Source organism: Copadichromis virginalis, linkage group LG19, assembly GCF_057382275.1.
Source record: "Copadichromis virginalis isolate Kocher_CV1m ecotype Utaka linkage group LG19, C_Virginalis_male_GT1.1, whole genome shotgun sequence".
In the NCBI taxonomy this organism is placed as follows: domain Eukaryota; kingdom Metazoa; phylum Chordata; class Actinopteri; order Cichliformes; family Cichlidae; genus Copadichromis; species Copadichromis virginalis.
Window position 1 is genome coordinate 8,685,901 of NC_140636.1, and position 26,449 is coordinate 8,712,349.

Below are 26,449 nucleotides of genomic sequence, written 5' to 3' on the forward strand. Positions count from 1 at the left end.
CACTAACCTGCTTCGCTGTCGCAGTCTTCGCTTCCTGCTGCGAGCTCCTCCGTCCTCTCCTCCCCTTCTCCTCTGACTTCACCCACTGAGTATCCACCTCCCCTTGCCTCTCCCCCTCTCCCCTATCTGCTTCTCTCATCGCCAAGCAGTTAATTTTGGGATTAATACGCGTGGCGGTGGTGGCTGGCTCTTTTGAGGGATTTGTAGCGGAGCTGCAGACACTTATCTTGGTCATTACGGCGCCCATATTGGATTCAAGCGTTTTAGTATCTGCCAAACATTCGGCTGCGGAGGAGTCTATCGGGGCGACACGCGCCCGGGGATTAAGATAAGGAGGCCCCTCATTACGACTTCTCTCCTCCTGCGGCGTGCTGACACTCGCAGCGGCCGCGACTTCTCCTCCAGCAACATCACAGAGGAGGTACGGGTGCTCACCTCGTTTCTCTTCCTCTGTGCCGGAGGACACAGGAAGAGGAAGAAGAGAGGAAAGGTAGTCTTTTGGTTTGGAGCCAGGCCCCTGGAGGGAGGTGGCGTCGCTTGTTGAGGGTGGGGAGGTGGAACATGAGCTGTAACAAGGCTCCAGGAAAGTAGAGGAAGAGCTCTGTGTGTCCTCTGCTGGACTTGTTCTTTGGAAATATAGTTGATCCTGGTTTTTCGCCAGTACTGTCTGCTTAGAGAGAGACAGGTAACCCAGACTGTCATCTGCTGGAGAATTGGGCCCGTCGTCGGACGTAGACTGAAAATTGTTGTTTAAGCAAGACAGCGAAGGTACGCTGTCATTCATTTCATAGCCAAATGACAGGGGGGACTCAAAATTCTCCTTCAGAAAGAAGTGCCATGGTTTCTTGGTGAGAACCATGCTGTAGCAGAGAGGCGGGCCTAGATAAACCTCCTCTGTACAGGCTTCAAACAGAGTCACCTCTTCCCTGATGTCAGGGCTGGGGGGCAGAGACAGAGAGGGGTTAGTTTGCTCTTCATGGGTACCATCAGCAGCACAGTAAGTTTCACTGTCAGCAGACTTTAGATCAAGAGCGCAGACTTTGTTTTTGGTTCCGAGGCCGGGAGACGCTGAAATTTGCTGTCTGGTGCTTGTGAACAGCTCAGGGCTTGGGCTGTGGAGGCCTTGCGTTGGCGTGACGTATGACGGGATGCTGTAGGGTGCTGGGGTGGAGCTCTTGTCCTCTGTGCACTGACTGACCTCGCCGCAGTCGCTGTCATGGGAAGAGAGAGACAGGTAGGAGTAGAAGTCTCCCTTCTTAAGGTGGAGGGGCCTGTGGGAGTGTTCGAGCACCTGAAGGGAGAGGAAGGAGAAGTTTTTGTGTTGCCTTTTGTTGTCTGCTCGTAAGGTTTGGAATTAAGGATAAAATGTGCTTCACTTATAGTAGAGCTCTGTCAGCTGACTGTATGAGCTCCTTTTGTTTAAATGATGCTGACTTGGTTTAAAATTTTATTTGATTGTGGGCAAAAATGATAACAAATAGAATCAACTGCTAAATATTCATTTAGATTCTGAACACGAAGGATAGAAATAAGAATAACCTTTAGCGCTTTTATCAATAGCATCTTATTTGTTTTGAAATGACTTTTTTGTAATGTTATTTTGTATTATTTCTAATTTAAGATACCTACCATAATTACTAAACCATCAAATCTTGATTTACATATTCATATTTTACACTCAGGCACTTTTTGCATGGGGGGAAGTAAAACTTTTCTGCCTGATTTCTTTTTTCCTTTCAGAAATAACATGAAGACTGAAAACTGATTAGCTTTTAGATTACTTCACTTGCAAAAGATACCAAAGAAATTAGTCATTAAATCTGAAAAGTTATGATCTGTGATGCGATTTATTGAATTAGTCCAATTCAGTGAACCAATTGACTGAGATAACTTTTGATACTTTTGGATTAATTTGTCCAACAAATATACAGAATATACAAAGTCAAACAGGACCTCGGATGCTCCAGCTCAGAAATAATTTGATTCGTTTAGTGTTAAAGTTTTCAGCCACACCAAATAATTTTTGAGTTCTGTTTGAAATCGTTTTCATTTTCATGTTGCAGTGCAATATGTGCATATGCCTATCATTAATACTCTACCTTGTCTCTGATCTGTGCTAATGATGCAGAACCTTGGTCTGGAATGGACCCATTGGTCTCAGTCTGGCTCGGTTCCTCAGTCTGGTTCTCTTTGCTTTTCAGGGCCAGTGAGGTCATGTCAATAATCTCCATCACAAAATCATGCACGTTCTCCTTCTTGCTTTCTTCTATACAAGGTGGATGGAGGGAAGAGGGGCAGGGAAGGTGCTTGCAGCAGGAGGAGTGAGAGTTGTGCCCTTTTTTGGGGAGCAAGGACGAATCTTTGTCTCTGACTTCCCTCCTCGTCTCCTCTGTCACAAAAGATGAGAATCTGAACTTTTCCTGAATGGTGATGGCCTTCCTTCTGCTGGCTACCGACCTGCTGTTGTGCAAAGCATCGTGGGATTTGCAGTCCTCCACTGGGGAGAGGGATGGAGGAGAAGGGAGGGAGGAGCTGTGGCAGGGCAACTCTCCCCGAAGCTGTCCCACCAAAGAGGAAGCACGTTTGGATGGGAAAGGGAGCAGCTCACAGGATGGGGACTCCTTTGTCTCGCTTGATTCTGTTATCACTACCAAGTTGCTAATATCTTGAACCAGCTCTCCTGTTTTGGCAAACACGTACGAATCCCTTAGAGACTCTCCGTTCTTGGTGAACATGCTGGACTCCTCTCGGAGGAGCTCATCATCTTCATCCCTCCCTTTTAGACAGCTCTGGTCCACATTTCCATTCTCCACATCATCCACAAACTGGCTAATGTAGCTTCTTGTCGCGTTCCTCCTATTCTCCTCCTCCTCCTCCATTCCCCTCTTGCCTGTTTTTACTTTATTGTTGCCACCATCACTGTTGGCATCTAATAATTTTGAAGCTGAGTGGTTTAAAAAACACTCCTTAATCTGAGGGGACAGGTTGGCTCCACACTGAAGCTCATCATGGAGGCCTGTTTCTGTTTTAGAGAAAGAGGAAGTGGAGGCACGAGGAGATCGGATCCAATTTTGGAGCTCTCTTTTCATGTACTCAAGCCCCAGCACATAAGAGCCCTCCATTTCTTCTTCATCATCATCCTCAACATCCTCGTGACCTGAGGATGCGCCACTCAGCCGCTCTCCTTCTTCATCCTCTTCGTCCCGAACGCCGAGCTCCTCCTCTGTGAGGGTGAGCGTGGAGGAAGACAGGAGGTCGCTGTCATCCTCATCTTCATCCGTGCAGGCTGATGTGCAAGAGACGTTCACAACCATGCTCAAACTGGTTGCGTCGGCTTCATCCAGGCCTTGTGCTCCTCTGCTCCTACTGTGGCAGCGCTTCCTAGAAGAGTTTGCATTGGGTGCCACTGTGGGATCCAGCAAGAGGTGCCTCTGATTTCTGAGCATGACAAAATCTTCAGAGCCTAGCGATGAGTCCTCAGTGCTACTCAGCTCTGTTAGGGATGCTGTTGCTGAGCTCTCGTTGATCAGCGATGGAGGTCCTTTCCACAAAGAGCATGAAATCCCAGATAGCGGGGCGTGTCGACCACCGAGAGAGGGGGAGGCAGGGAGGGGGCTCCTCTGCGGGGAGCTGCCCCGAAGCGTCATGTCAGAAACACTCCGGGTCATTTTTGCCCCAAGAGGACTCTGGATGTTCTCCAGACGTTTCAAGAGATCAAGGGTTCTTCGGCTCAGCTCTCCAGGGGACGGTTCCCCTTGCACAGTTTCAGTGTTGTTTTCTTTTCTTTGTTGGCCTCCATCATATCCACTTCTCTGCTCCTTCTCCAGCTCTCCGAGACTGGCAAGGCTACCTCCAGTTCCTTCATCAATACTGCGAAATGGGACTAGGCCAGTCTCCAGAGAGGCGCTACGATGCAGTGGGTCTTTGGAGGGGAATAACTCCACACCTGGAGCCAGAAGGGACTCTAGAGAGGAGCCCTGAGATAAAACTGGACTTGATGCCCGGCGGCTGAGGACAGGAGGAGTTTCCAAACCATGGTACTGTTGAGTGGTGAAGTCAGCGAGATCACTGTGGGACAAGAAAGACTTTGAGAAGTCAACAGCAAGTCCCCCCACCTCAAAATCAGAGTCAGAATCCGCAGGTGTCAGGATGCCACGTCCGTTAATTAGGATTTCAACAGCCTCTCCACCTCCCCTCCTGTGTCTCCTCTTCTTCTCCTCCTCTCTGTTTCTTTTGGTTTCGCTCCTCCTCGACCTCTTCTCCTGCTCACTTTCCTCCTCCTCTTCTTTACCCACACCTTTTTCCTCTCCTGGGATTTCAAAGTTGGCTATTGTTGTCTCTGTGTCTCCTGTGTCACTAACAATCCCGCTTTCGCACTCAGACCGACGACTGTTTGAGGACTGGCCGCTCCCTCTTCCACCCTCACTCTCTCCATCTCGGCATCTTCTTGACATCAAACCTCCCAGGAGATCTGGGAGGGATTCGATGGAAGAGAAGGAGGAATCCTTACTCAAGCTCTTCTGCAGCACTTGCTGTTTCCTTTTTCCTGACTTGGTTTTTTGCAATAAGGATGAAGTGTGAGGAAACTGAGGCTGTCTGTATAATTCAATATTGTGGAGGCTATATACTTGGTAGACATTATTGTTGTTAGGGGGTGAGGTTTGGGAGGTCATATTGTGCTGAACCTCCACTGATGATCCACCTCTAGTATTCGACATAATCTCAGTACACTCAGTAGCGGGGACAGGTGTTCTACTCGTGTCAGGGGGGTTTTCATTGGGCAGAACAGCTTCAGAAGGCAGATTTGGTTCTGTGGGGAGGTTTTGTGTAAGGTCAGGTTCTGGTATAGCTTGTGGCTCTGCTTCTGTGATTGTCATATCTGTTTCATCCCATTCCCATGAATCATCCTGCACTGGTGCTACTGGACCAGCTGACACTGGGCTGATTTGGTGAAGGTCCACCAAACCTGGTTCCAAAAAGTTCCCAGGAACCTGCAGACAAAATGAAAGGAAACACAAGACAACATTTGTAACTGGTCAGTGAGGTTTTAGAGAAATTCACTCAGATGCAGAAATCAAGAAGCTGTGTTATGTTTCTTAATAAAGTTCGCAATCAGACACAACATACAACATGATGGAGAAAGGAAAACAAACAAGTAACTTAGTCCAAAGACAACAACCAAAAAGCCAGGCAAATAAGGAAAATAAGAAACACGTGTACTCAATTAAACCCCCAAACAATGGAGGGGAAATATTTCAAATTATAGAATTTTATTCATGCCAAATATATCATTGCATCAGTGTTTTCACAGCTCAAATACAGGAAGGCAACAAATCCATTTTGAACTTCTGAAAACTCATCCTGCCCTTAACACTCAATTTCAGACAACTCTTTGCTCTGTGTGATGACACAGAGAAGGGTACCCCGAATACAGGCATCTCAAGCACACAGCTTTGGCTGTGAGCACAGCAGCCGCACTCACCTGCTGTTCAAAGCTTATTTACAAGGTGCAACCAATCAGAAGAAATGTGGCTTAAAAGGAAGGATTAACATGTGATGTTTTATACATTTACTCCCTTACATGGATAAAAATGTAATTTTAAAGGTAGAATCTCCTAGTTTCTGAAAATACGCATAGCTAAAATACCATAAGTGGTTCTCCAGTGACCTTGTTGGTGTTAAAAGGTTAAATAAATCTTAACACATAAAAATGAATAAAAGACTGTTTCATTAATCGTTTGATGTTGTGAACTCCATCTTCAGAATGTTGGGTTTTTTGCAATTACTGAGTCCTAAATCCATGAACTTGGCGCAAATGTCATTTAACCTGTGGAGCACTCGCCCCGATTACATGTTGTTTTAATAACACCTAGGAAATTTCAAAGAGAGCTTAAAGACATACAGTGTTGCTTTCCTTTAAGAAAAGGGGTTCTCAGTTATGATTCAAAGCACATAAATGTTTTAAGTTGTGCTATCAAACACGATGGGAATATAAGTCGTGTCATTTTGGATGTTGTATCTTGTTTTGGCACAAAACTCTTTAAAAAGACGCGTCGCTAATCCCGCGTCCCTCCTGAGAACGCCGTCTCGACTCAGGCCTCTGCTTGAAAGAGACACACTGACAGAACATGTTCTGTGATCATTTAAAAAAAAAAAAAAGAAAGAAGAGTGAAATCAGCCCACCCCAAAGCAATTGCTCATAAATCTCAACACAAATTATTCCACTCTGGAACAAAGCGATGAATTATTCAAAAACGACTTCTGAGAGAAAGAGCACCAGGCTGAAAACCCCAAAGTAAATACGTAATCAAAAGCCTTCAGAAAGCTCGGCTGTCTAAAAATATGCTTAGACACAGGAATTCTTCTCTTCCACAGACATAATTATACAAATTGCTCCGCGTCTCGTTAACAAGAGAGGGGGGTAATTCGTATTAGCCATTCATAGCCTATTAATCTAATAAACTAGTTGGCTCTGCGTGCGTGTGCAAGTGAGTGTGTGTGGATATGTCTCTGTATAATGAATTTCTATTAGATTTGTGTTTATTCCCCTTGTGCTGATAAGGGAGATGGGGGTAATGACTGAACTGGGTTTTGCCACTGTAGACGCATTCAAAAACACATTCAGCGCTGAGAGGAAAGGCTATCAATCAGCCTAATCCAATCAAATCGGGGATTTGATGACCCACGAAAACCTTGTACATAATTTATATCTGTAATTCATCTCATTTCTATAATTTTACAACAGTTTATAGCTGGATTGTGGGTATTTATATGACCACAGACAGAGGAGCGTGGGGACTATCGGTGTCCAGCACTCACAGTATCCTTAAAAACATATTTCTTAAAGCAGCAAATGACTGTAAAGTGTTGCTGGGAACCTGGCAGAGTGAGAGATTGCAAACCAAGCATCAATAACCAGTCAAACTTTGGTAGTTATTTACACAAATACTTGCACAACATGACAAGGTTGTCCTCTTTAATCGCTCCCATTTCTCATGACTTGTATTTTCAGCTCACTTCAGATTTAGTTTCAACATTTAGTTTTTGGCTACTTGTCTGTTTTAATACTATATGTGTGCTGTTTCTCAGGAGCAAAATGTAAGTTCAGAAACTGTATTACAATAAAAACACTGTCCCATCTACAACAAAGCCAAGACACCAAATTGCCAGAGGCTAAAACTGAAGACATTTTCTGTACATTTCTATTTTATTTTTATTAATTTTGGAAGTAAAAAAAAAGTAAGTAAGTTCTGTTTGTTATTATTTATTCAAAAAGATTTTAATTTTATGCTACATATGTGTGTCAGACTGAATCTTTTCACAAATTTACCCAATCAAAATGTATTTATTTCCTCATCTTTCTTCTTATATTAGTATTTGTCAAGCTGTATTTGAATTATACACACAACAGCTAATTTTCACAGGAAATATTCTCCTCTTATATTCATCAAGGTCATTTTAGCTTTAAAAACAAAAAGGGTAAAGCAAATAAAAATAACACTGGATAATGTCCAAAATGAAATGACATGAAACATATTCAGAGGTGAAAACAATGACAGACTTGTAAACAAACCCAATGAAATGGATGCAAATACATCCAGGCAACACTAAGCTTAAGCCTAAACAAATCAATACACTACCACACCACAAAACTTTGAAGCTGTATAATCACATAAATTAAGATGTGCTTGTATTCAGTCTAAAGGCCAAATATGACAAACATCATACCGACCATTATTTTTTTCTACCTGTACGAATAAAAAATAAGACTTGAAATGATGACATCAATAAAATAAATAAAATAAAAACTAGTTACTACAAACTGGCCGGTTTTTCAGCATTCCTTCCTGTGATTATATTTACATGAACACGATCAAACTGTTTACTGATGTAATTGTTGCCAGTGTTCAATATGTGTGTGTGTTGTGTTTTTCGGGGTGAAAACAGCAAACTTTTTCCCATTAGCTCTAGTTTGACTGCTCCCATTTGTTAGCATAGCATCTGCTGGAAGGCCCAAGGAGAGTAGAGCTATCTAGGAGTGTCTGGGTGATTATTCATGTGCCTGCGCTCCTCCTGGAGCTGCTGCTGCTGCTGCTGCTTGAATCTCTGCTGGCTCTCTGCTGTACCGGTTGTCAAAGCACTCAGGGAGCCCAGCGTCACCGGTCTGATTCAAAATGAATAGAAGCGCACAGATAAATCACCTCTCCATGCAGAGTGGAGGAGCTGACAGGCTGCTTTGAATGTAATTGCAAACAGTGAGTGAAAACCTCCATATGTTGCTCATAACTCTGCTCGAAAATATTTCATAATTGTGAGAAAACTGTGCGGAAATATAATTTCCATATATCACATTAGATGCACAGGTATACTTTGTGAAATCTCATCCCCAAAACACCCTGCAGCTTTAATTTAGACTCATTTACATTAAATCAGAGATAAAACAGCATCTTTCATGTGCTTTCTGAGCGGCAGTACACACACATCTACTCATGGAACATGCAGAGAAGAAAATATGACTCATACTTCAACAACAAAAACCCTGTTAGAACAAAATCACATGTTCTGAGGGAAGAGGCATAAAATACAGTCCAACCTCCAAAGAAAAATGACAACAGTGGTCATTTCTGAAGAGGGTTAAAGGTTACGAGGTGTTTATCGAGGCCAAGGATTCCAATGTCTTTGAGGTTCTTTACAAAGGGGAGGAAATCTTCCAAGAATGTCTCAAAATCCAAATGACATGGTTTTAACTAATCTTAGCAAAGTGGTTTTAGATGACACCAAATGGGTCAAACGTATCTTCATGCTAGCCAATTATGTTTGGCTAAAAAGCAGTGAGAAAAGCATTTTTTACTACAGACTGATCTGACGTGTTACAATCATATCAGACTTGTGTTGGTTATGTCTCTTGGCTTGTTTTGCCATCATGCGAGTAACCACATGTACAATGTCCAACCTTTTCCAAACAGCCTTCACTTATGGTAAACTAAATGCTGGAGAAGCTCGATGGGAGAAGTTTGCCTTCTAACATGTGGCTGTTGTAGTATTATACGTAAGTGTTTTGCAGGTGACAGTTACATTAGTCTGTTTCATAGTCTTTTATACTGCCTCACAACAGCTGCTAGCAACTGTGAAAGCATGTTGTTTTTGCATTTCCGCTTGCTCGCAATGTGTTGCTCGCGCTCTCAACATTTCTGCCCGTGCGCGCTCAACTCTTTCTGTAAACCGTTATGTTTGTGCCACAAAACCAGCCAATCACAGACTTGGATGCAAAAAAATCTGATTGACTGTTCTGGTCTCCAATCAGCTCGAAATGACGAAATGCAATATCCCAGAATGCATTTCGTCCTAAGCTCAAACGAGGCAGTGGCAGAGGAACGCAGAGTGGCGGAGTTTGAAATATTACTCTTAATGGGTCACAAAAAGCGTGCCACTGCCTCGTTTGAGTTTTGGACGAAATGCATTCTGGGATATTGCATTTCGTCATTTCGAGCTGATTGGAGACCAGAACAGCCAATCAGATTTTTTTGCATCCAAGTCTGTGATTGGCTGGTTTTGTGGCACAAACATAACGCCATAGTAATCCACTCATCACCAAGCTTGATTGCCAAGAAATTCACCTTGTATTTTCATTTCACAGTCCTCAAAGAATGAACTCTAATTTCCCCAAGCTTTCCTCTAGCATCCACTAACACTCTGTTATACAACTTGTATTTTCTGTTGTGCTAAGACAGAGAAACACTGATGATTTTCATTTCTTCTGGTATGTTATAAAGGTTTTATCACTGATGCTACAGTTAAGTTAAAGAAGAATAAAAAGTAAGATGAGATTGTGCACTATACACCTAAAAAACAGCTAGAAAAAAGTATAATACAGAAATATGTGTGAAAAGATGATTAGTAAAACAGAAATAGTGACTTTTCTCAGGAAGTAACGACTCTTTTGATGTTTTCTTTGATAAATAACATGGTTGGTTGTAAAGCACTAACATCAATTAATAGCTTTAGTAATAAAAATACACCAATTTCAGTTTACTTCAGCTGTTAAAAGAAACTCTACCACCAAACACAAGTTTCTCTTTGTCATTTGTGTGTTGGTACAATAACTTGCACAAGCTGATCTCCTTTCTCAGTCATTACACTGTACTTAAAATCTGAGCCACGCATTCCTGCAGTCATTTGCAGGCAGGCGAGCGGACTCATTTACACAAACCCTCTCTCAAAAATCCACACAGGGATGCGTGCACACGGAAACCAGAAGCGGACAGTCATTTTATCATGGGGCAGAAGTGTTCATTTATAAACTATACCACCCACATATATGCTTCTCTGGTTCATTCTCGGGTTTCCTCCCCTTCCCTCTTTTTTGCTTCTCTCTTTCTCTTTATTCCTCTCTCATCTCCACTAGAAGTGAAATTACTCTCCAGCCAGCAGCGAGGTCAGAGTGTCTGGCCTCCGTTATTTGTCTTCTCCTCCTCTACAATATGTGTGTGTGTGTCCTTTGTGTGTGAATTTACAAAAGTGAGAGAGAGAGAGAGAGAGAAAGGCAGAGTGTGACCTCCAGCAGCACATGTAAAGCAGAATTAGACAGATTCTCCATATTTTCTTTGCAAGTGATACAAAGTAAGAGTGCGCTCAACTCTGACTCTTCAACACGATTAGAGAGTGTGGTCTTAATACAAACACAATACTGCGGCTCACTGATGAGTATGAAAGGGCAAAATAAATACAATTCAACTAGAAGCTTTTATCCATGCAACACGAGAAAAAGCATCGACAAATAACACATATTACAACATGTAACTGACAACAGTCAAAGGAAAATTCTATAAGAACAATGCATAAACTATCTATTAGATAAATTATAAGATCGTTAACAGTGACAAGAAAAATATATGTTCTATAGATTGAAATAGACATGATGGTTCTGCAAGAGATTTTGTTTTGAATTCCACAGTATCCCCACAGATCAGAGTGCTGCACTGGGTACAGTTTAAACATGGGAAATTCCCACGTGGCAAGGTAAAGTCAGCTCCAATCAATACATCTCTCAGATTTTTGGCATATTTATCATCAAAGGTCAGAATATCTTTGAAAGAGTGACCTTATTAAATGGTCACTGGTGTTTAAAGAGGCATATTTTTATTTCTGTAGAAAGAAAGTATCACATTTTTAGACTGATTTTATGGAATGGTATTTATTTATTTATTCTTTGTTTGTTTTTATACCACACTTAGTAAATGATGAATAAGAACATTTTAGGAAAGAGTTAAATGATTTGAAAAGTCCATCCATTTGATTGCGCTTATCCTTTTCAGGGTCGCTGGGGCCTATCCCGGCTGTCTTACAGCAAGAGGCAGGGTACACCCTGGACAGGTCAAAAGTGTGTCGCAGGTCTAAGACATAGATAACCATTTGCACCTAGTGTTTTAATTAACCTAACCCTATGGGCTCAAAATGTGGTCATAAATATTTTGTACGTGTGTGCGTAAAAAAGATTTGTATGTGTAAAAAAGATTTGTGTGTGCATCTAGTACAGGTAGCGCTGCTGCAAAAACCCACAGAGCCCAGCAGCCAGCGCAACAAATTCTGGATCCTTTGCTTTTAGTTAGCAGTTAGCATTAGCAGCACATCCTGCGTCCGATGTGAAAGGACTTTTATGCTGTGCACTGTGACTCACAGCAATGGTCCTGGGTCAGCCCTGACTTTGTGTTAAACTAATCCTAAAGTAATAATGGTATTTCTAACCACTGATATACCACAACTTTTTCCTTTCAACAGCTACTGAAAGTTAGGGGACCTAGCTGCTATCGGATATTTATATAGCGATCCTCCAGCTTCAAACTGTATCACCCTTCAAGGACCTGCAGTTCAAAAAAGCGCCCCTCCGACAGCCAAACCCATCTGTTCTCTGATTGGATTGTTACATTTGTGATTGACATGACATTGACCAATCAGATGAAAGGAAGAAAAATAGGGTCAAAATCCGTACTTGTAACTTGCAGGGTTTTTTTTCCTAAGTCCACACACAAATCTTTTTTACAAGTACAAAATATTTATGACCACATATAACCCCACTAACTGCATGTCTTTGGACATTAGGAGGAAGCTGGAGTACCCACGAAAACACCGTGAAAGACCCTGGCCTGATGGTGGAATTGAACTCAGGACCTTCATGCTGTGAGGCAACAGTGCTAACCACTGTGCCGTTAAAACGGGAGCTCTAGTGCTATACCTTTATAGTATCCACATGGAAGTTTGTTTGTTTTTGTTCAGTTCAGTTTGATTAAATTTTGTTTATATATGTTTGTGCCAAATCACAACCTTACAATTATACAGAGAAAACCCCAACAACCACAGCGCTCCCTGTGAGCAAGCTTGGTGACAGTGAGAAGGAAAAACTCCCTGTTCTGCAGGAGGAAGAAACCTCCAGGCATACCTGGCTGGTTGTGAGGATTCAGTTGCTATGAAGGCAGAAAAACGTCCATAAAGAACCAAATGGTTGTTTTCTACAAGCTTTTTAATGTTTTTTAATTGGTCATTTTAACATGGAAGTCTAAAGAGTGCCCTTCCTGCTTGGCCCCAGAAGGTTTCACTTAGTTTGTGCTTAAATTCTAAACCAAAGGTGTGACACGGTGTGGTCTCTCTGTCCTCCTACACACTCCTGACCTCCTCTCCTTTTCCCCTCCCCTCCTTTACTTTCACCTTCCTTCTCTTCCTATTTTTTCTGAGCTGTTAGCACATGAATATCTGTCAGTTATTTTCCCCACTGTACGTTCCCTTCACATTGGCACGACACTTTGTGTTTCTGCTTGCAAGCACTAGTCTAACACAATAGTGCTTGAAGCTTAACAGCTTTTTATGCTTACGTAAGTGTGACTGTGCATGTGTCTCCCTGCCAAACCCTTCACCTTGTATCCAAATGCCCCCCTCCTTCTGCCTCTATATTCATCACTATTAGAGATCCATAACGCTTCCATTCTGCTGTAGCTCCCTGCCTTCAGCTGAAGAAAGCACTCAGCTTTTTGATCTGCCCAAGCAGCTCAGCTGTGGACGGCTCCCTCATGAATGAATTTTCGCTGAACACCAATGGCACAAGCTGCTTCCTCAGACAAGATGCCCATGTGCTGAGCTGTCATACTGCAGCGTTAAACCATCGCTGTGATAAGTGAGCACTTGAAACATGGAACCTGAAACGCATCATCAGCTACAGATTTCTTTTTGCCGATGTGCCGTCATGGTGCCAGACATGCCGCGTGGTTTTCTAATATGCAAACTGTCAAAGTGTTAAAATCTCATTTGTTTCTTTTGTTTGTCGAGCAGGTGTCAGATGAAACATTGCTTCCATGACACTGATCACACTGGAAAACTAACAGATTAGCTTTTATCAACTGGAAGCTTCAGGAAGGCTTCGCTGATATAGAATGGACTTGGCACATAAAGGTTCAGCATAGGCAGACTTTTAAAATGCAGGATATCCACAGAGACTTTTGCCTCTCATAGTGGCTCGGCTTCAGGGTGGGGATAGTTTTGTTCAGTACAGACCATTGTTACATCCTGTAGACTACAGGGGATTTCAAAAAGTAACTTAACATGTTAAAAAAAAGTCAACAAAGTCTTCGTTGCCTGTGCTCCACTTCTTTACTCCAGTTTCATGAAATTTGGTGGGGTAGTTTCTGGGATAACATATCTCCACCACCTATATTCCTAATGATTTAGTAATCCTCTGACCTTTCCTCTAGTCAGGTTCTGATGAGACTTAGCTTTTCTTGTTAAGACATTAATTAGTAAAAAACACAAAAATAATGCTATTTTCTGAGTAAAATTACAAGGCCTGAGAATAAACCCTCTGCAGACAACATGGGCATCTTTAGATCTTAAGAAACCTTTTACTAATGATATACTGACAACCCATAGAGAACATTATGTATAATCTGTTATATAAGTTTAATAATTCACAACAAGTTTTCCTGGGCATAAAATTTTTTTTAAAATTCTAAGATTTTGAAAACAACTTTAAGCTGAGTTAGTAGCCAGAAAAACTACCACGTTCATTAAACTTTGTCCCAAATCTTAAGTTTTGTTTGACTACAGTGAAAGACAAAACTAAATTTTCAAGCAAAATGATTTCTTACTCAGACTCAATTAGATTTTATTTACAAAGTTCCTAATCACATCAGCAGTTGCCTCAAGGTGTTTTACAATAATACAGAGAAAACCCCGACCTGTAAGCAAACACTTGGCGACAGTGGGACAGAAAAAGTACCTTTTAACCTTTTGCTTCCTAGAGCATCGGAGAGCAACTTGGGGTTAGTATCTTGTCCAAGATTATTTGACATGCAGACTGGAGGAGCCACGGATCGAACCACTAACCCCAAATTGCTCTCCGATGCATCCATCGGAGTATGAATGTGTGTGAATGTATGAATGTAGTTAGGAAGCACTCAAAGTTTAGAAGAAAGTGTTTGTGTGATTGGGTCAATGTCGCATTTTGTATAAAGCGCTTTGAGTACTCTGAGAGAGTAGAAAAGCGCTATATAGAATGAGTCCATTTACCATTTAGATGACCTGCTCTACCTCCTGAGCTACAACCACCCCAAAAAGAATCGTCCAAATACTCTCCAGCTGCTTGGCTTCATGCCTTCCTTATTTACAGACCAGTACATTAAACTAAATAAGGAACAAGAAGTTGTGAGCTATAAGAGAAACTTCATTTGACTGCCTACTCGAAATACCCAGAAGTGGTAGGTGGGCATCAGGCACATGCGACAGTAACAGCTCACCATCAATGTGAGTTACTGTAACATAACTGAAATATGTGTCAATTCAAATAATCTTGTGTTTTGGTTATGCACATTTCAAATTATCTTAAGTAGAACGAGAGAAATAAAAGACTGAAGAAAGAAAATGAGAAAATTCTGAAAAATTGAGTTTTGTTGCAATTTAATAGCAGTGAGTTATCAGTATAGCAAAAAAAAAACATGGCTCGAATCTTGAGGGAAATCCACCAGTCAAAGAAGCAAAAACAGATGTTTGCCAGAATTGTCACAGAGTATGAAATTAAAAGAAAAAGGTTACGATAATCTATATTTTTTTCAAAACTAGCGCGGGATCTGTGAAAGCCATCAGAAATTGTGACTTATTTTTAAAAGTTGATCACAAACTCCAGTCCAGGCACTGAAATCCTCCTTAGTGCGTCTTTCATTTTACTTCTACACAGAGCCTTAGAGAAAATGTTGTTATCTAACCACAGCCAAACTGTTAGACACCTTAATAACATTCATTTTGTTCCACAGTTTTGCCTGGGGGGGTTGGAGTGTGCGTATGTTTGACACGGGAGGAGGAGGAGTGTGTGCGTGTGCATGTGTTTGTGTGTGTGTGCATGTGGGGGGGGGGGGGGGTTACCTAAGGAAAAAATAAAAACAGCTTTGTTCAGGAGTTGATGCTTATTTCACAAAATATTATGACACTGTCTCGGGTTATAAAAATTATTCCATAACCAAAACACCGCGGCTTCAATCGCGGCACCATCTGTCTTTCACGGCACATTTTAGCATCAAATCAAACGCTGACATGCTCACTGAGTGTAACAGCGCGTCAGCTGACTGCCTGCAGTGTAGAATGAAGGATGTAAAGTGTAAATGTCAGAGCGCTCTAACCTGCTGCTCTCCCAGCTCTCTCTTCAGTCTGTTCTGCCACTGCAGCGCCTGCATCACGATCGCTTCCCACCTTCTCTCTAGGTTGATAGACAGCAGCTGCAGGGCCTCTCTGTGCTGCTCCGCATCAGGGCCCACCTCAGCCATGGGGCCCGACTGTTTTAGGGTGGGGATTAGATCGATTTATTGTAAGAATTGACAACAGAATTTATTCTTCTCAGGGTTTCAAAAGTCTAAAAATTATAAATATAAAATTTAACATTTCTAAAGTATATTTTGTGAGTTATATATAACTCGTGTCTTTTGCTGGTGAGGTGAATCCACAGTTCTTTTACATTGGCAGCCAACTTTCCATCATCTAAGTTGTGTTTTCCTTTACCCACCTGGCTCTGTTGTAGCAGCTTCTGGCACAGTTTCAGAACAGAGGAGACCCCACGCCGTCGGGCTTGAATGTCCGAACACAGGGGCTGGATGGCAACATGGAAGAGAAAGACGAGGAGAGTGAGGTCAGAAAAGCAGCTCATTTGCACAACAACAAGAAATGCTGAGCGTCAGCTCATTAGTTCAAACTTCTTGTAGAGGTTGGAAAATCATATTGTGGTTTGTTTCACGTTAGCTAAGCTCCCCATTTCCTTTAAAAAAATTGAAATTCCAACTTCAAACCTTAAATTGGTTTGGTTTTTGGATACAAAAAAGTCCCATACCAAAAATATTCAATTTTTTTCCTGCTACTTTTTTAGATTTCAAAAAGTCTGAGTTGCTCTGACAACCCCTAAAGATTCCTGCCAAAAGAAAAAGACAAATCATATGCGTCCTCTTTCATGCAACACTATGCTCTCTTAATTATTTATTTATTTAAATAAATATATTTAAATACATATATATTTATTTACATTTTTTTGTTAGTACTTCTTACTTTACTGTAATATGTTTATGGTTAAAAGTATGTCAAGAAGCACGTAAAGTACAATTTATGTGCTTCAACGAGGCTCGACTCAATGTACTGCTCAGGATAATTAGCTGTACTTTTCTGGTTTAAATGATCATAAACTGTTGGTTTCTTTTACAGACTTACTGTCATTGCCCCTAATCCCTCCATCTTTCTTGTACAATGTTACCAATGTCCCGAATTTTCATTAATACTAACACAGGGAGAAATTATGGACACGATTATGAAAACAACATCCTAAACATTAAATAAACCAGAATTATTCATTTCTCTAACAATAAAAGATCAAGAAAGAAGACCTACATTTGCTGCACTTCACTGTAGTTAAATTCTGGTCATTCATTGCAGTTTATTAGCATAAAGTCAAATTCAGCACACAGATCCTTGATCAGCAGCAACAGTGCATAAAATAAATGACAACAGCCAATATTCCCCCTCTCTGCTTCCTCCCGGCTTCTGTCTAATAAATGCAAAAAAAGAGGAAAAAAAAGAAACAAGGATTGGCAGTGCCTATTATAAATCACTATATGCTGATGAGTTTCCACACTCAAAGGTCAGTGTGTGTGTGTGTTTGCATGTTTCAGTGTTTACTCGTGCAGGCTTGTGCATAAAGTTTGTGTAGCAGTGGGTGTATGTGCAAACATATGCATATATTTCTGTGTGTGAGACAGCGAATAGAGGGGACAGCCTTACTCCTCTGCGGCAGGGACCAAGCACGTCCAAGCCCCAAACTATTTATGCTAATCCTGCCTGCTCGCTGAAAAGCACTTCCTTTACATTTTCTTTACATTTTTCCAATAAATATTAAACACTATTACAATGAAATGGGATTCTCTCTCTCCCTCTAACTCTCTCTCGCTCTCTCTTTCTTGCGTGCGCACACATTCACACTTTGCCTCTTTCTCACACACACTCAACACTTCTTCTCCCGTCTTTCATCTCCTCTTTCCCGCTCTCTTCAGTTTAGCATATTTGTGGCTTGCCTGGTTGTCTAAACAGAAGATGGGGATGCAGAATACAGCAGACAGGATCAAGAGGACAAGCCAAGTGTGTGTTCGCGTGTGTGTCTGTGGGGTGGCAGATAAATTTATTCCAAACAGGAGGTGTGTATTACATTGAGGGAGGAGGCTCTAAACAATGAAACGACTGAGTGATACTCGTTCCGCGCCAAATAAGTGCAGCAGACAGCACGGAGGAAGCACAGGAAGACGTATTAAACTAGATTGGGGCTGGAACAACACTTTGAAAACCAAATATGCTGATTGAGAAATGTTTTCAAAATGAGCTTTTTAGCATGTGAGAAACTTCTCTATATCACTCGTTGGGCAGTGAAGACCAGTCCATCCGTTTGCTTCGGTGGTGATGCAAGATCTTTCTGCTCCACAGAAAACCAGCTGTGTGCTTCCTGATGGATTACGACAGGTGTACAACTTATTGCCATCCACAAACAAATTTAACAGGCTAACAGACCCATTTTTGAGCTGTCTACTCAACCGTGTCTTGCAAACTCATTTGCTTCAATACTTAATCAATACAGTCATGTACAAAGACTGTGTAATGATTCACTGTATATCCCAATGTAACTGTGCCCTAAGGTTTAGTAATAGACTTTAAATCTAGTTTCTTTTATTAGGCTTCTGATAAGTGTCTAGTGCACAGCAGAACCATGGATAAACCATTATAGTACAGACCAGGGGTTTTCAACTAGGGAAACAAATGTCTCGTGAGGGTACTGCTACAGAAGAATAGCGCTATGGGAAAAGTGTGAATTCATTATTAAATTTAAAAAATTGATATTAAATACAATTGACGGCTGACATATCAGGCCAAGAGTAAGACTCAGTAAAGACAAACATAACTGATTAAAAGTTGAAATACAGCTGCTAGCTAAAGTTCAGAACAGGAAATTGTAAATAGTTTTTGTAAAAGCACCATTTCAAATCACAGTGGGCCTTCTGCTTTGTCATCTCATATCTGACTAAAACTTTCACATCCCAGATGAAAAACTAAATATGTAGAATACTTTTTAACATTAAATTCGACTATACTATTTTGATTCAACTTTCATGCTGGGTTGAGCAAATATGTTAAGTTGTAACCCAAAACCAAAAATATTAGTGGACTGTCTAATCTGAATAGAAGCAAATTCTGGAGAATTATAATGAAAAGAAAATTATTTAGTTAAATCTATGCAAATATTTTGTTTTCGAGAACCACATTGTAACCATGCACATTGTCCTGGAGGTCTTAAACATGGAACAATGTAGCATTTTCATATATAATGCCCCCCATAAAGTTTGGGGAAACACTTTGTTCCCCCTCTGCTTCTTAATGTAAAATTCTAAATAAAAAAAATCAGACATGATTAAATTTCAAAAGACTTTAAAATTCATTTGCATGCATTTCAGTTGCACAATGTAGAAATTAGAACACTTTTTATACCTTGTCCCACCCTTCAGGGCACCACTTCAGCATTTCTTGAATTTTCAATGCCTTTTAGTATTATTTAAACTTAACCTGAATTATCAGTCTGGAAATAGTAGATAGAGTACATCTCGAAAATGGGAAACTGGTGGGTGTTTAGCAGAAAATGCTGCAAAAACGTGATAATCTGAGATTAAAAGACCCGTTTAACAATAGATAGCACAGTATAGATAAACTGTTAGCTAACAGTTGCTAAGTATAAAGAAATGAATAGCTGCTAAAGTGTGTATTAATTGAGATAACTAAAAATCTGTTTGAAAACATTTGGGGGACGTTGGTGTAGTTACCAACAGAGCACTGATGCCGTCTCCAACAGTGTTAGCTGCTTGGTTCTATAATACTTTAAGAATATTTGCCTTGTTAATTAAATGATGAAGAGCCTTGTAGGCAGGACTAATGTGAGTGCGATCTGCTTTTGTTAAACACAACAATATAATGATCCAAAAACTAAGAAAAAAAACCCAACTAAAATAAGCCCTTTCCTCCCAGCATGACATGAAATTAAGTAAATGTCTCAAGAAAAACATGACTTCATGTAGAGGAAAACTATATGTGGGTACCAGGAAAAATAGACACAACTTCACTGTTTGTCAGTGCAAGTGCAACAAACTTCTCTTTGAGAGAATTTATGGTAAAGGTTATGTGTTTTCACAAAGGGAGTTTACTCTTTTTGTCTATATTAAAAACACCTTTAAAAACACATTAACATGGATATGAGCGGTATACCAACAGTTGCATTACTTGTGAAAGTCACAAGTGTTATGCTCGCAGATTGGTAAGCTTTACAGAGCAAAACTCTGTTCTTTGTGAATTCATTTCCATACAGAAAGGAAAAAAAGAGAGATTCCTAAGTTTCTATTGTTTCTGCACTGCTGGTTTTTATGCACTGATCCCCCCCTCTCTCACTCTCTTTTTCTCTGGACCGGTCTAGCCTGGCTGGGTCCGTATTGGCTCAGAGGGCTCTACAGACACAGTTGGACAAATATTTGCTAAAAAGCTTTTCTTCAAAAATACATGGGAAGCCATAGAGTGGCTGCGGAGAAAGGGATGGAGAATGTAGAGGGGAGGTTGAGATGGACAGAAAAGCCAAAAGCAAGTGTGAGATAGGTCGACAAAGAGGTGAAGGTAAAAACGAGGGAAATGTGCAAAAGCGTGAAGACTGAGAGAAAAGACTAGTGAGACTAGTGAGGGAATAGAAAAGACAAAACAAAGGTAATTGTAAACAAAGGCAGGAAATTTGCTCTTTTGGGAAATGATGACTCTATGGTGATACCCCTCAGCCTTTTAGTAAACATGCCTATGGTATCAATTTCAAAAACTTTGCCTTTTTCTCAAGTTATCACATTCACAAGATTTTCAGAAAACTTACGCTGACCTTGAGGTCGAGGTCACTGAGATTCGAGCTCGTCTACGATTTTTGGTAGAAGCACCTGTGGTATCAATTTAAAAATCCTACATCGCCACCTTAAGTTTTCGCATTCACATGATTTTAAGAAAACCTGATCATGGACCTATGACCTTTAGGTCAAGGTCAGTGAGATTTGAACTCATCCAAGATTTTTAGCAGATGAACCTACGGCACTAATTTGAAAATCCTACGCGACTTCCTTCTTCAGTGATTGCAGTCACAAGACTTTCAGAAAACTTGACCTCTGACCTCAGTCTTGTGGTTGAAGTCATTGAGATTATAGTAGATACGCCTATGATATCAAGTTAAAGCTCCTACATTGCTTCAGTCTCCTGTTGTGCCATTTGCAAAAAACTTTGTGATTCTGTTGATCTGCTTTTCCATAACTGTCACAAGTTAGACCAGGAAATCAGTGTTGAGTGTGTCCAGTTGTTGCCCCTTTTTTTGCCTCTTTTTTTTTAATGGGACTTTTAATGACGATTTGTGGCCAAGTGTGAAGCTGCTAGGATGTGAGTCAGCACCACTAATTGTTCACATGCTGGCCTCAGAAAGGTAAACTAGTTTACCTAAACTGGTGATAAAGCTTTAAAATTTCAAAACACACTATATTATATTCAAAACATACGCCTTTTAATCAGTTTAAGTTGAAGGACATAGATCAAGGGTGTCAAATATAAGGCCCTGGGGGCAGAATTGGCCCGGCAATTCTGTAAAATGTAAAATTGCCCAAAGAAATCTCTTCCAGTTGAGTTATTTGTCCTATACAAGAATATATACTGGAGTTTGTTTAACATACACCAAACATGTCCGGTGTGAAAGCATTTTAAGTATCAGGAAATCTTACTTGTGGGTGAGCATAAGATGAAGTGTGTCAACACCAGTGCTGGCACTGTATGAGACTGTTATGGTTCAAATGGAGCAAAAGAGACACTCTTGATTTAATGAGTACTTCACCAACACAAGACCTAATTAGAAATGAGAAAACAGATTTAGAAAATAAGTGGATAAAATTAGCATCCTTGGCGAGGCTTCTGGCTCGTTCAGGTTGCCAAAGAGAAGAATTCATGAGGTTTCAGAGGAACCTCTAAGTCCTTCGTGTTGAACAGGTTGTGGTCCTTCAGCATCTGATCGGGAATTGTCCATTTCACAGCCATCTCGAGCGTCAGACCAAGAAAAGCTGTTAATGGCTTGTGTAGATCTCTCCAGATTGTCATATTCAAAGCTGACCAGCAGAAGAGACACTCAAAAGACAAATGATTTCACTATCTCCTCATTTGCTTTCTCTCTGTCTCTCTCTCCCTCCCTTCATGTATCTCTGTCACTCAACACTTTCTTTCAGGAAGAGTGACCGGCTCACGATAAACAAAAGGAAAAGGATCTGCTCTCCTCTTTCTATAATTCCCCCTTCACCCTCTTCCTCTCTCACTCCTTGGCTTTCTCAAGCTTGATCTCTCACTCTCCCCTACTCCATCCTGCTCTATCTCTCTCATTCTTTAAATCTCCTTCTCCTAAAAACAAAATCCTCTTAACTCTCCGCCACCTCCTCATCTCCACAATCTAATTACCAAGACCTGCCGTGAGGAGAGGGATGCAGGGAGGTGTGAGAGAGGGAGAAAAAGCAAAAGACAGAGAGAGGAGAGTGGAGGTTGTTACTGTGGTTGCTATGTCAGTGTTTCACGAGTGGAAAGCACTTTGAAACAGAGGTGAGACAGAGACATAAGAATAGAAGTGGGTAAGATGTGTCATTTTCTGAATATAGAGTCTTTAAAAAGCCATCATTCTTGGATTAAAATAAACAGGATTCATTAGTGTTGAGGCTTTTCCACCAAATCCTTTTCTGCGATTTCACAAATGAAGGTTACACCAAAAAATCTCTTCAAAACAATAAGCAACAGAACTGAACCTATATAAAACAATACATACACTGTCTATCGGAAAACCTGTTTTGAATACTAGACAGTAAATCTAATGACATATTTAACAGTGTCTTTCAATACCCGAGCGTTTTTTGTATTTTGCTGTTTGCCATAAAATTACTACAGCCTGACAAATACGGAGGGACGGATGAGATCAACTGTGATGTGAACACCGAGAAACATTAATAAACTCGAACTTGTGGACTTCTCAAACTTACTGGATTATTTCTCATCAGCACCCGAAGAAACAAGTGTTCAAACTGTTGGTCATGCAATCTATCCATCCACCCATTCTCTACCGCTTATCTTTGGGGGCTGGAGTCTATCCCAGCTGTCTTAGGGTGAGAGGCAGGGTACACCCTGGACAGGTCGCCAGTCTGTCGCAGGGCTAACACATAGACACAGACAACCAGTCGCACTCACATTCACACCTATGGGCAATTTAGAGTTTCCTATTAACCTATTCCTAGTAACTGCATGTCTTTGGACCGTGGGAGCAAGCCGGACGACCCGGAGACTCTCAAGACCTTCTTGCTGTGAGGCAACAGTGCTAACCACTGTGCTGACCCGATCTAATTCAAAGTAAATGTTGTGTAAAACACCAAACGTGAAGATCACCAGTTAAAAAAAAACAAAGGAAAGAAAACAAAGTCAGATAGCCACAGCGAGGGTAACCAAAAATAGAAAGAACAAAAAGAAAATGTAATAAAAAAAGAAAGACAACTACATAAAGGCATAATGAACAAGAAAAACAAATGAGAGACAACGGGGAGAGCAGACAAGGGCAAACTGTAAAGGATTCTGAGACAGAAATGAAGAGAGCGATGCACAGAGAGAGGGAAGGAGAATTTTGGCTGCTTGCGTGGTGACCCAGCGGATATTTCAATCAATTACCATTAATTAGAAATCTCTGATTAATTCTATTTGTTGATTAAGTCAATTAAAACCACAAGCACTCGTTATCGCACAACGAGCCTAATGAATTCCTGTCGACAATTTGTTCCCACACACATATTCCCTCTGCTGCTGCTAATACCGCCTAAAGCTACCCAAACTTTGTTGTTTGCATACTCTTTCCCATCTTTCTCCTCTTTTCTCTTCAACTCTCTCTCCTCATCTGACATTTGTCTTCTTCTTTCTCCTCCCTCTTTCTCATCCTCTTCTTTGTCTCTCTTCATCTTTGTTACAGTTTCATTTCGTCTATATGTCTAATTGAATTCATACAAAGACTAACGTTACAGAGCAAGCACACTCGGCTCCGTCGGTTCGTTGAAGAGCACCTTGACAGACGTCATTATGCAGAAAGCCCGTCCTTCAGGGTTTGGAGGCTGAAACAAGGATAGGAAACATCTATCCTGGTGTGTTGGTCGGGACTGGAGAATCAGTGTACATGGTTGCAGAACAAATCCACAACCTTGCTAGATTTTTTTTTTTTACGAGAAGTTAGATTATTGTTCTGGAGTTTTGGTTAATACCAGTGGACGGAATAAACATCAAGAAGTAGGGTTAAAACATCTTGGATCATGTATTGGTTTAGAGTGGGCAGTGTTTCGGTTTTGTTGGATCAGCTCCATCATCTCTTACCTCCCGAAGTACAAGATGTCAAAATTGTCACAAAATGTTAAAAATGGCCAAAGTTAAGAATTATTTTTTAAGACAACATTTGACATTTTATTTGATTGTGCAATGGTTGTAATCAGAAAGGGACAAAACATCTCAGGTACACTGATCAATATCAGCAGACAATATTTAAATATAAAAACTTGTTCCCAGTGCCGTACAACATCACTTCTAATGTCATTAACGTTAACTCAAACTAAACTAAAAAGTAGATCTGAAAAACATTTTAGTTAACAAAAAGCAGGGAACGTTGTTGCTGTGAGGCGACCACAGTCACCGTAGTTTTGTATTTTCTAATTAGTTCATTTTGACATTTTGTTTTTAATTCAGTTTAGTTTCTGTTAATTTACAGGGTGACTTTTCTTGTTTCAAAATGTTTAATTAAGTTTACCTTGTATTACCTTCAGTGCTAGTTTGTACTTTTTTAAGTAAGAGGTTTTTTTTTTTAAAGAAAACAAACACCATCTCCTGGTTACACTCTTCAATTGGGTGAACAGGGTGTATTTATGGGGAAAAGTCGATACGCCCCAAGAGAAGAAAGGGGGACTCCCAGTGACTGACATTCAGCTGACATCTGATTGTCAGTTAACAGTCAGCCGGCAGTCCTCTGGCTGAAAGTGGCAATTCTGAGTGGCTGTATTTGTATCAGGTAACACAGCTGACTATTAAAACCAGGTTAGACATTATTGTCCTTCACATCATTTCTGTATGGAGAAACAACTGTATCTGGTTATTGGGAGGGCTTTTAACCTGAATTAAAGGTTTTTATGTTTCCAACTACTCCTCAGTGAACTCTGTGATTGTCTTTCCTTTAAAACACACGTGAAGTTGCTTAACTAATATGCACTATATCACCTTATAAGATTTCTCCAAATGGGTCACACCACATTATGGAATGAGACTCGATGTAATACTTCCAGTGACTCAGAATCCATCTGTTTCAGGCTCACTGTTTTTTAACAGCACATATAGGGCTCTGAAAGACAGCAGGATTCATTAAGGGCTTTTAGAGCAATTCACTGAAAATGGAAGCAGACAATAAAGTAAAACGTACCTCTCCCACTCACTTTACCGCTGTGTTTGTCAAATTTACAGCAAAACCTGGAAACCCATGTGCATTAAAATATTAAATTAATACTCACTGACAATGTGAGAGCTTGACGCCAAAGTTTGGGTTTTTACTCTGACATCTCTCATGATAAGGACAGAGATCAAAGGTCAGATAGTTGTATGATTTCATATTGCTCCTATCCAAAAAGAGTGATAGATTTGCAGAGATTACTGCTTACAGTTCATCAGTGTCCATCACTGTTTATGATCATCATAACCACTACAATGAATAGAAAACATATTAAAAATAACAGTTTAACAAGAGTTCAACTGTATGGCTGGTAATGTTTCCCCTGAAAGTGCAAATCTATTTGCCTGTGTGTGTGTGTTTGTCAGGATGTTGGACCCCATCACAGCAGGATCGGTCTCATCAGATCTTAACGAGTTAAAATGTGATCCTGAAGATGCCAGCCAAGGTTGGAAGTGCTCAAGCTATGGGGCTAAAAAAGTGAAAAGCATTGCACAGTTGATATGAACTGCATCTCCTCTAATGCTTTCTTCAAATGCTTAAAATGCTCATATTTAGCCATTAAAATAACATCTTTACAGCCAGATATAAACTAGCACTGTAGCTAATTCATCCATACATAACAACTCCATGGGGGAATTTTTTTCCATCAATTCAATCTAATTTGATCCTGTTAAAACAAAAAATTAAAACATCTAAATCAACTGGAATTCTCTACAGCGTTTTCCTGGTGACTTTTGAAGCAATTTTAATGGAATTATCTGACAAACAATATGACGAGCTGGGAGCTACACCTCATCCAGATGACAGAACTTCTAGTATTTTCTGTATTTTTTCTCAGCATTTTTTAGCAGATATCTGTATCTGTGCATTGTACCTGTATAGTTTATGGAGCTTTTAGATTAGATTTAGATTTACTTATTGTTCTTTCAGAAATTCCATTTGTGCCGATGGCGATGGTCTGACAAATATATCCACAATAAAGATATCTCAATTACACAAGAAGAAAGTGCCACAGTGCCAAAAGTCAAAACTATGTGCGCGTGACACCCCTATCATACCACATCATATCATTTACAGCTGGATTTGTTCAGCAGAGTTATACCACAAGATAAAGAAGACCTCTGGGCACAAGATGGGCTGTTCCCTCCAACCCAAGGAAGGTCAGAGGTATTCACCATGAAGAAGGTGTACTATATCACTGAAGATATCTCACCCTTTTTCCACCACTTGTGACTCTCAAAGTTGGGTCATACTGCATTATTGCTGACCTGCAATCTTACCATCCATGTTAACAATCCTACTGAGTTTGCTCTTACTGATTACTGAAAGTGAAAAACA

The 26,449-nt window shown here is 40.6% G+C and overlaps 1 protein-coding gene across 1 annotated transcript in view; it reads right to left on the reverse strand.

Annotated features, from left to right (window-relative positions):
- akap6 (A kinase (PRKA) anchor protein 6) overlaps positions 1-26,449 on the reverse strand; it is a 238,045-nt gene that overhangs the window by 12,393 nt on the left and 199,203 nt on the right. Inside the window, exons 18-21 of the mRNA XM_085440867.1 lie at positions 16,037-16,120; positions 15,657-15,809; positions 2,100-4,991; positions 8-1,291 (exon numbers count right to left, since the gene is read on the reverse strand). Coding sequence (XP_085296993.1) covers positions 8-1,291; positions 2,100-4,991; positions 15,657-15,809; positions 16,037-16,120 — 4,413 coding nt within the window. The remainder of the gene's footprint in view (positions 1-7; positions 1,292-2,099; positions 4,992-15,656; positions 15,810-16,036; positions 16,121-26,449) is intronic.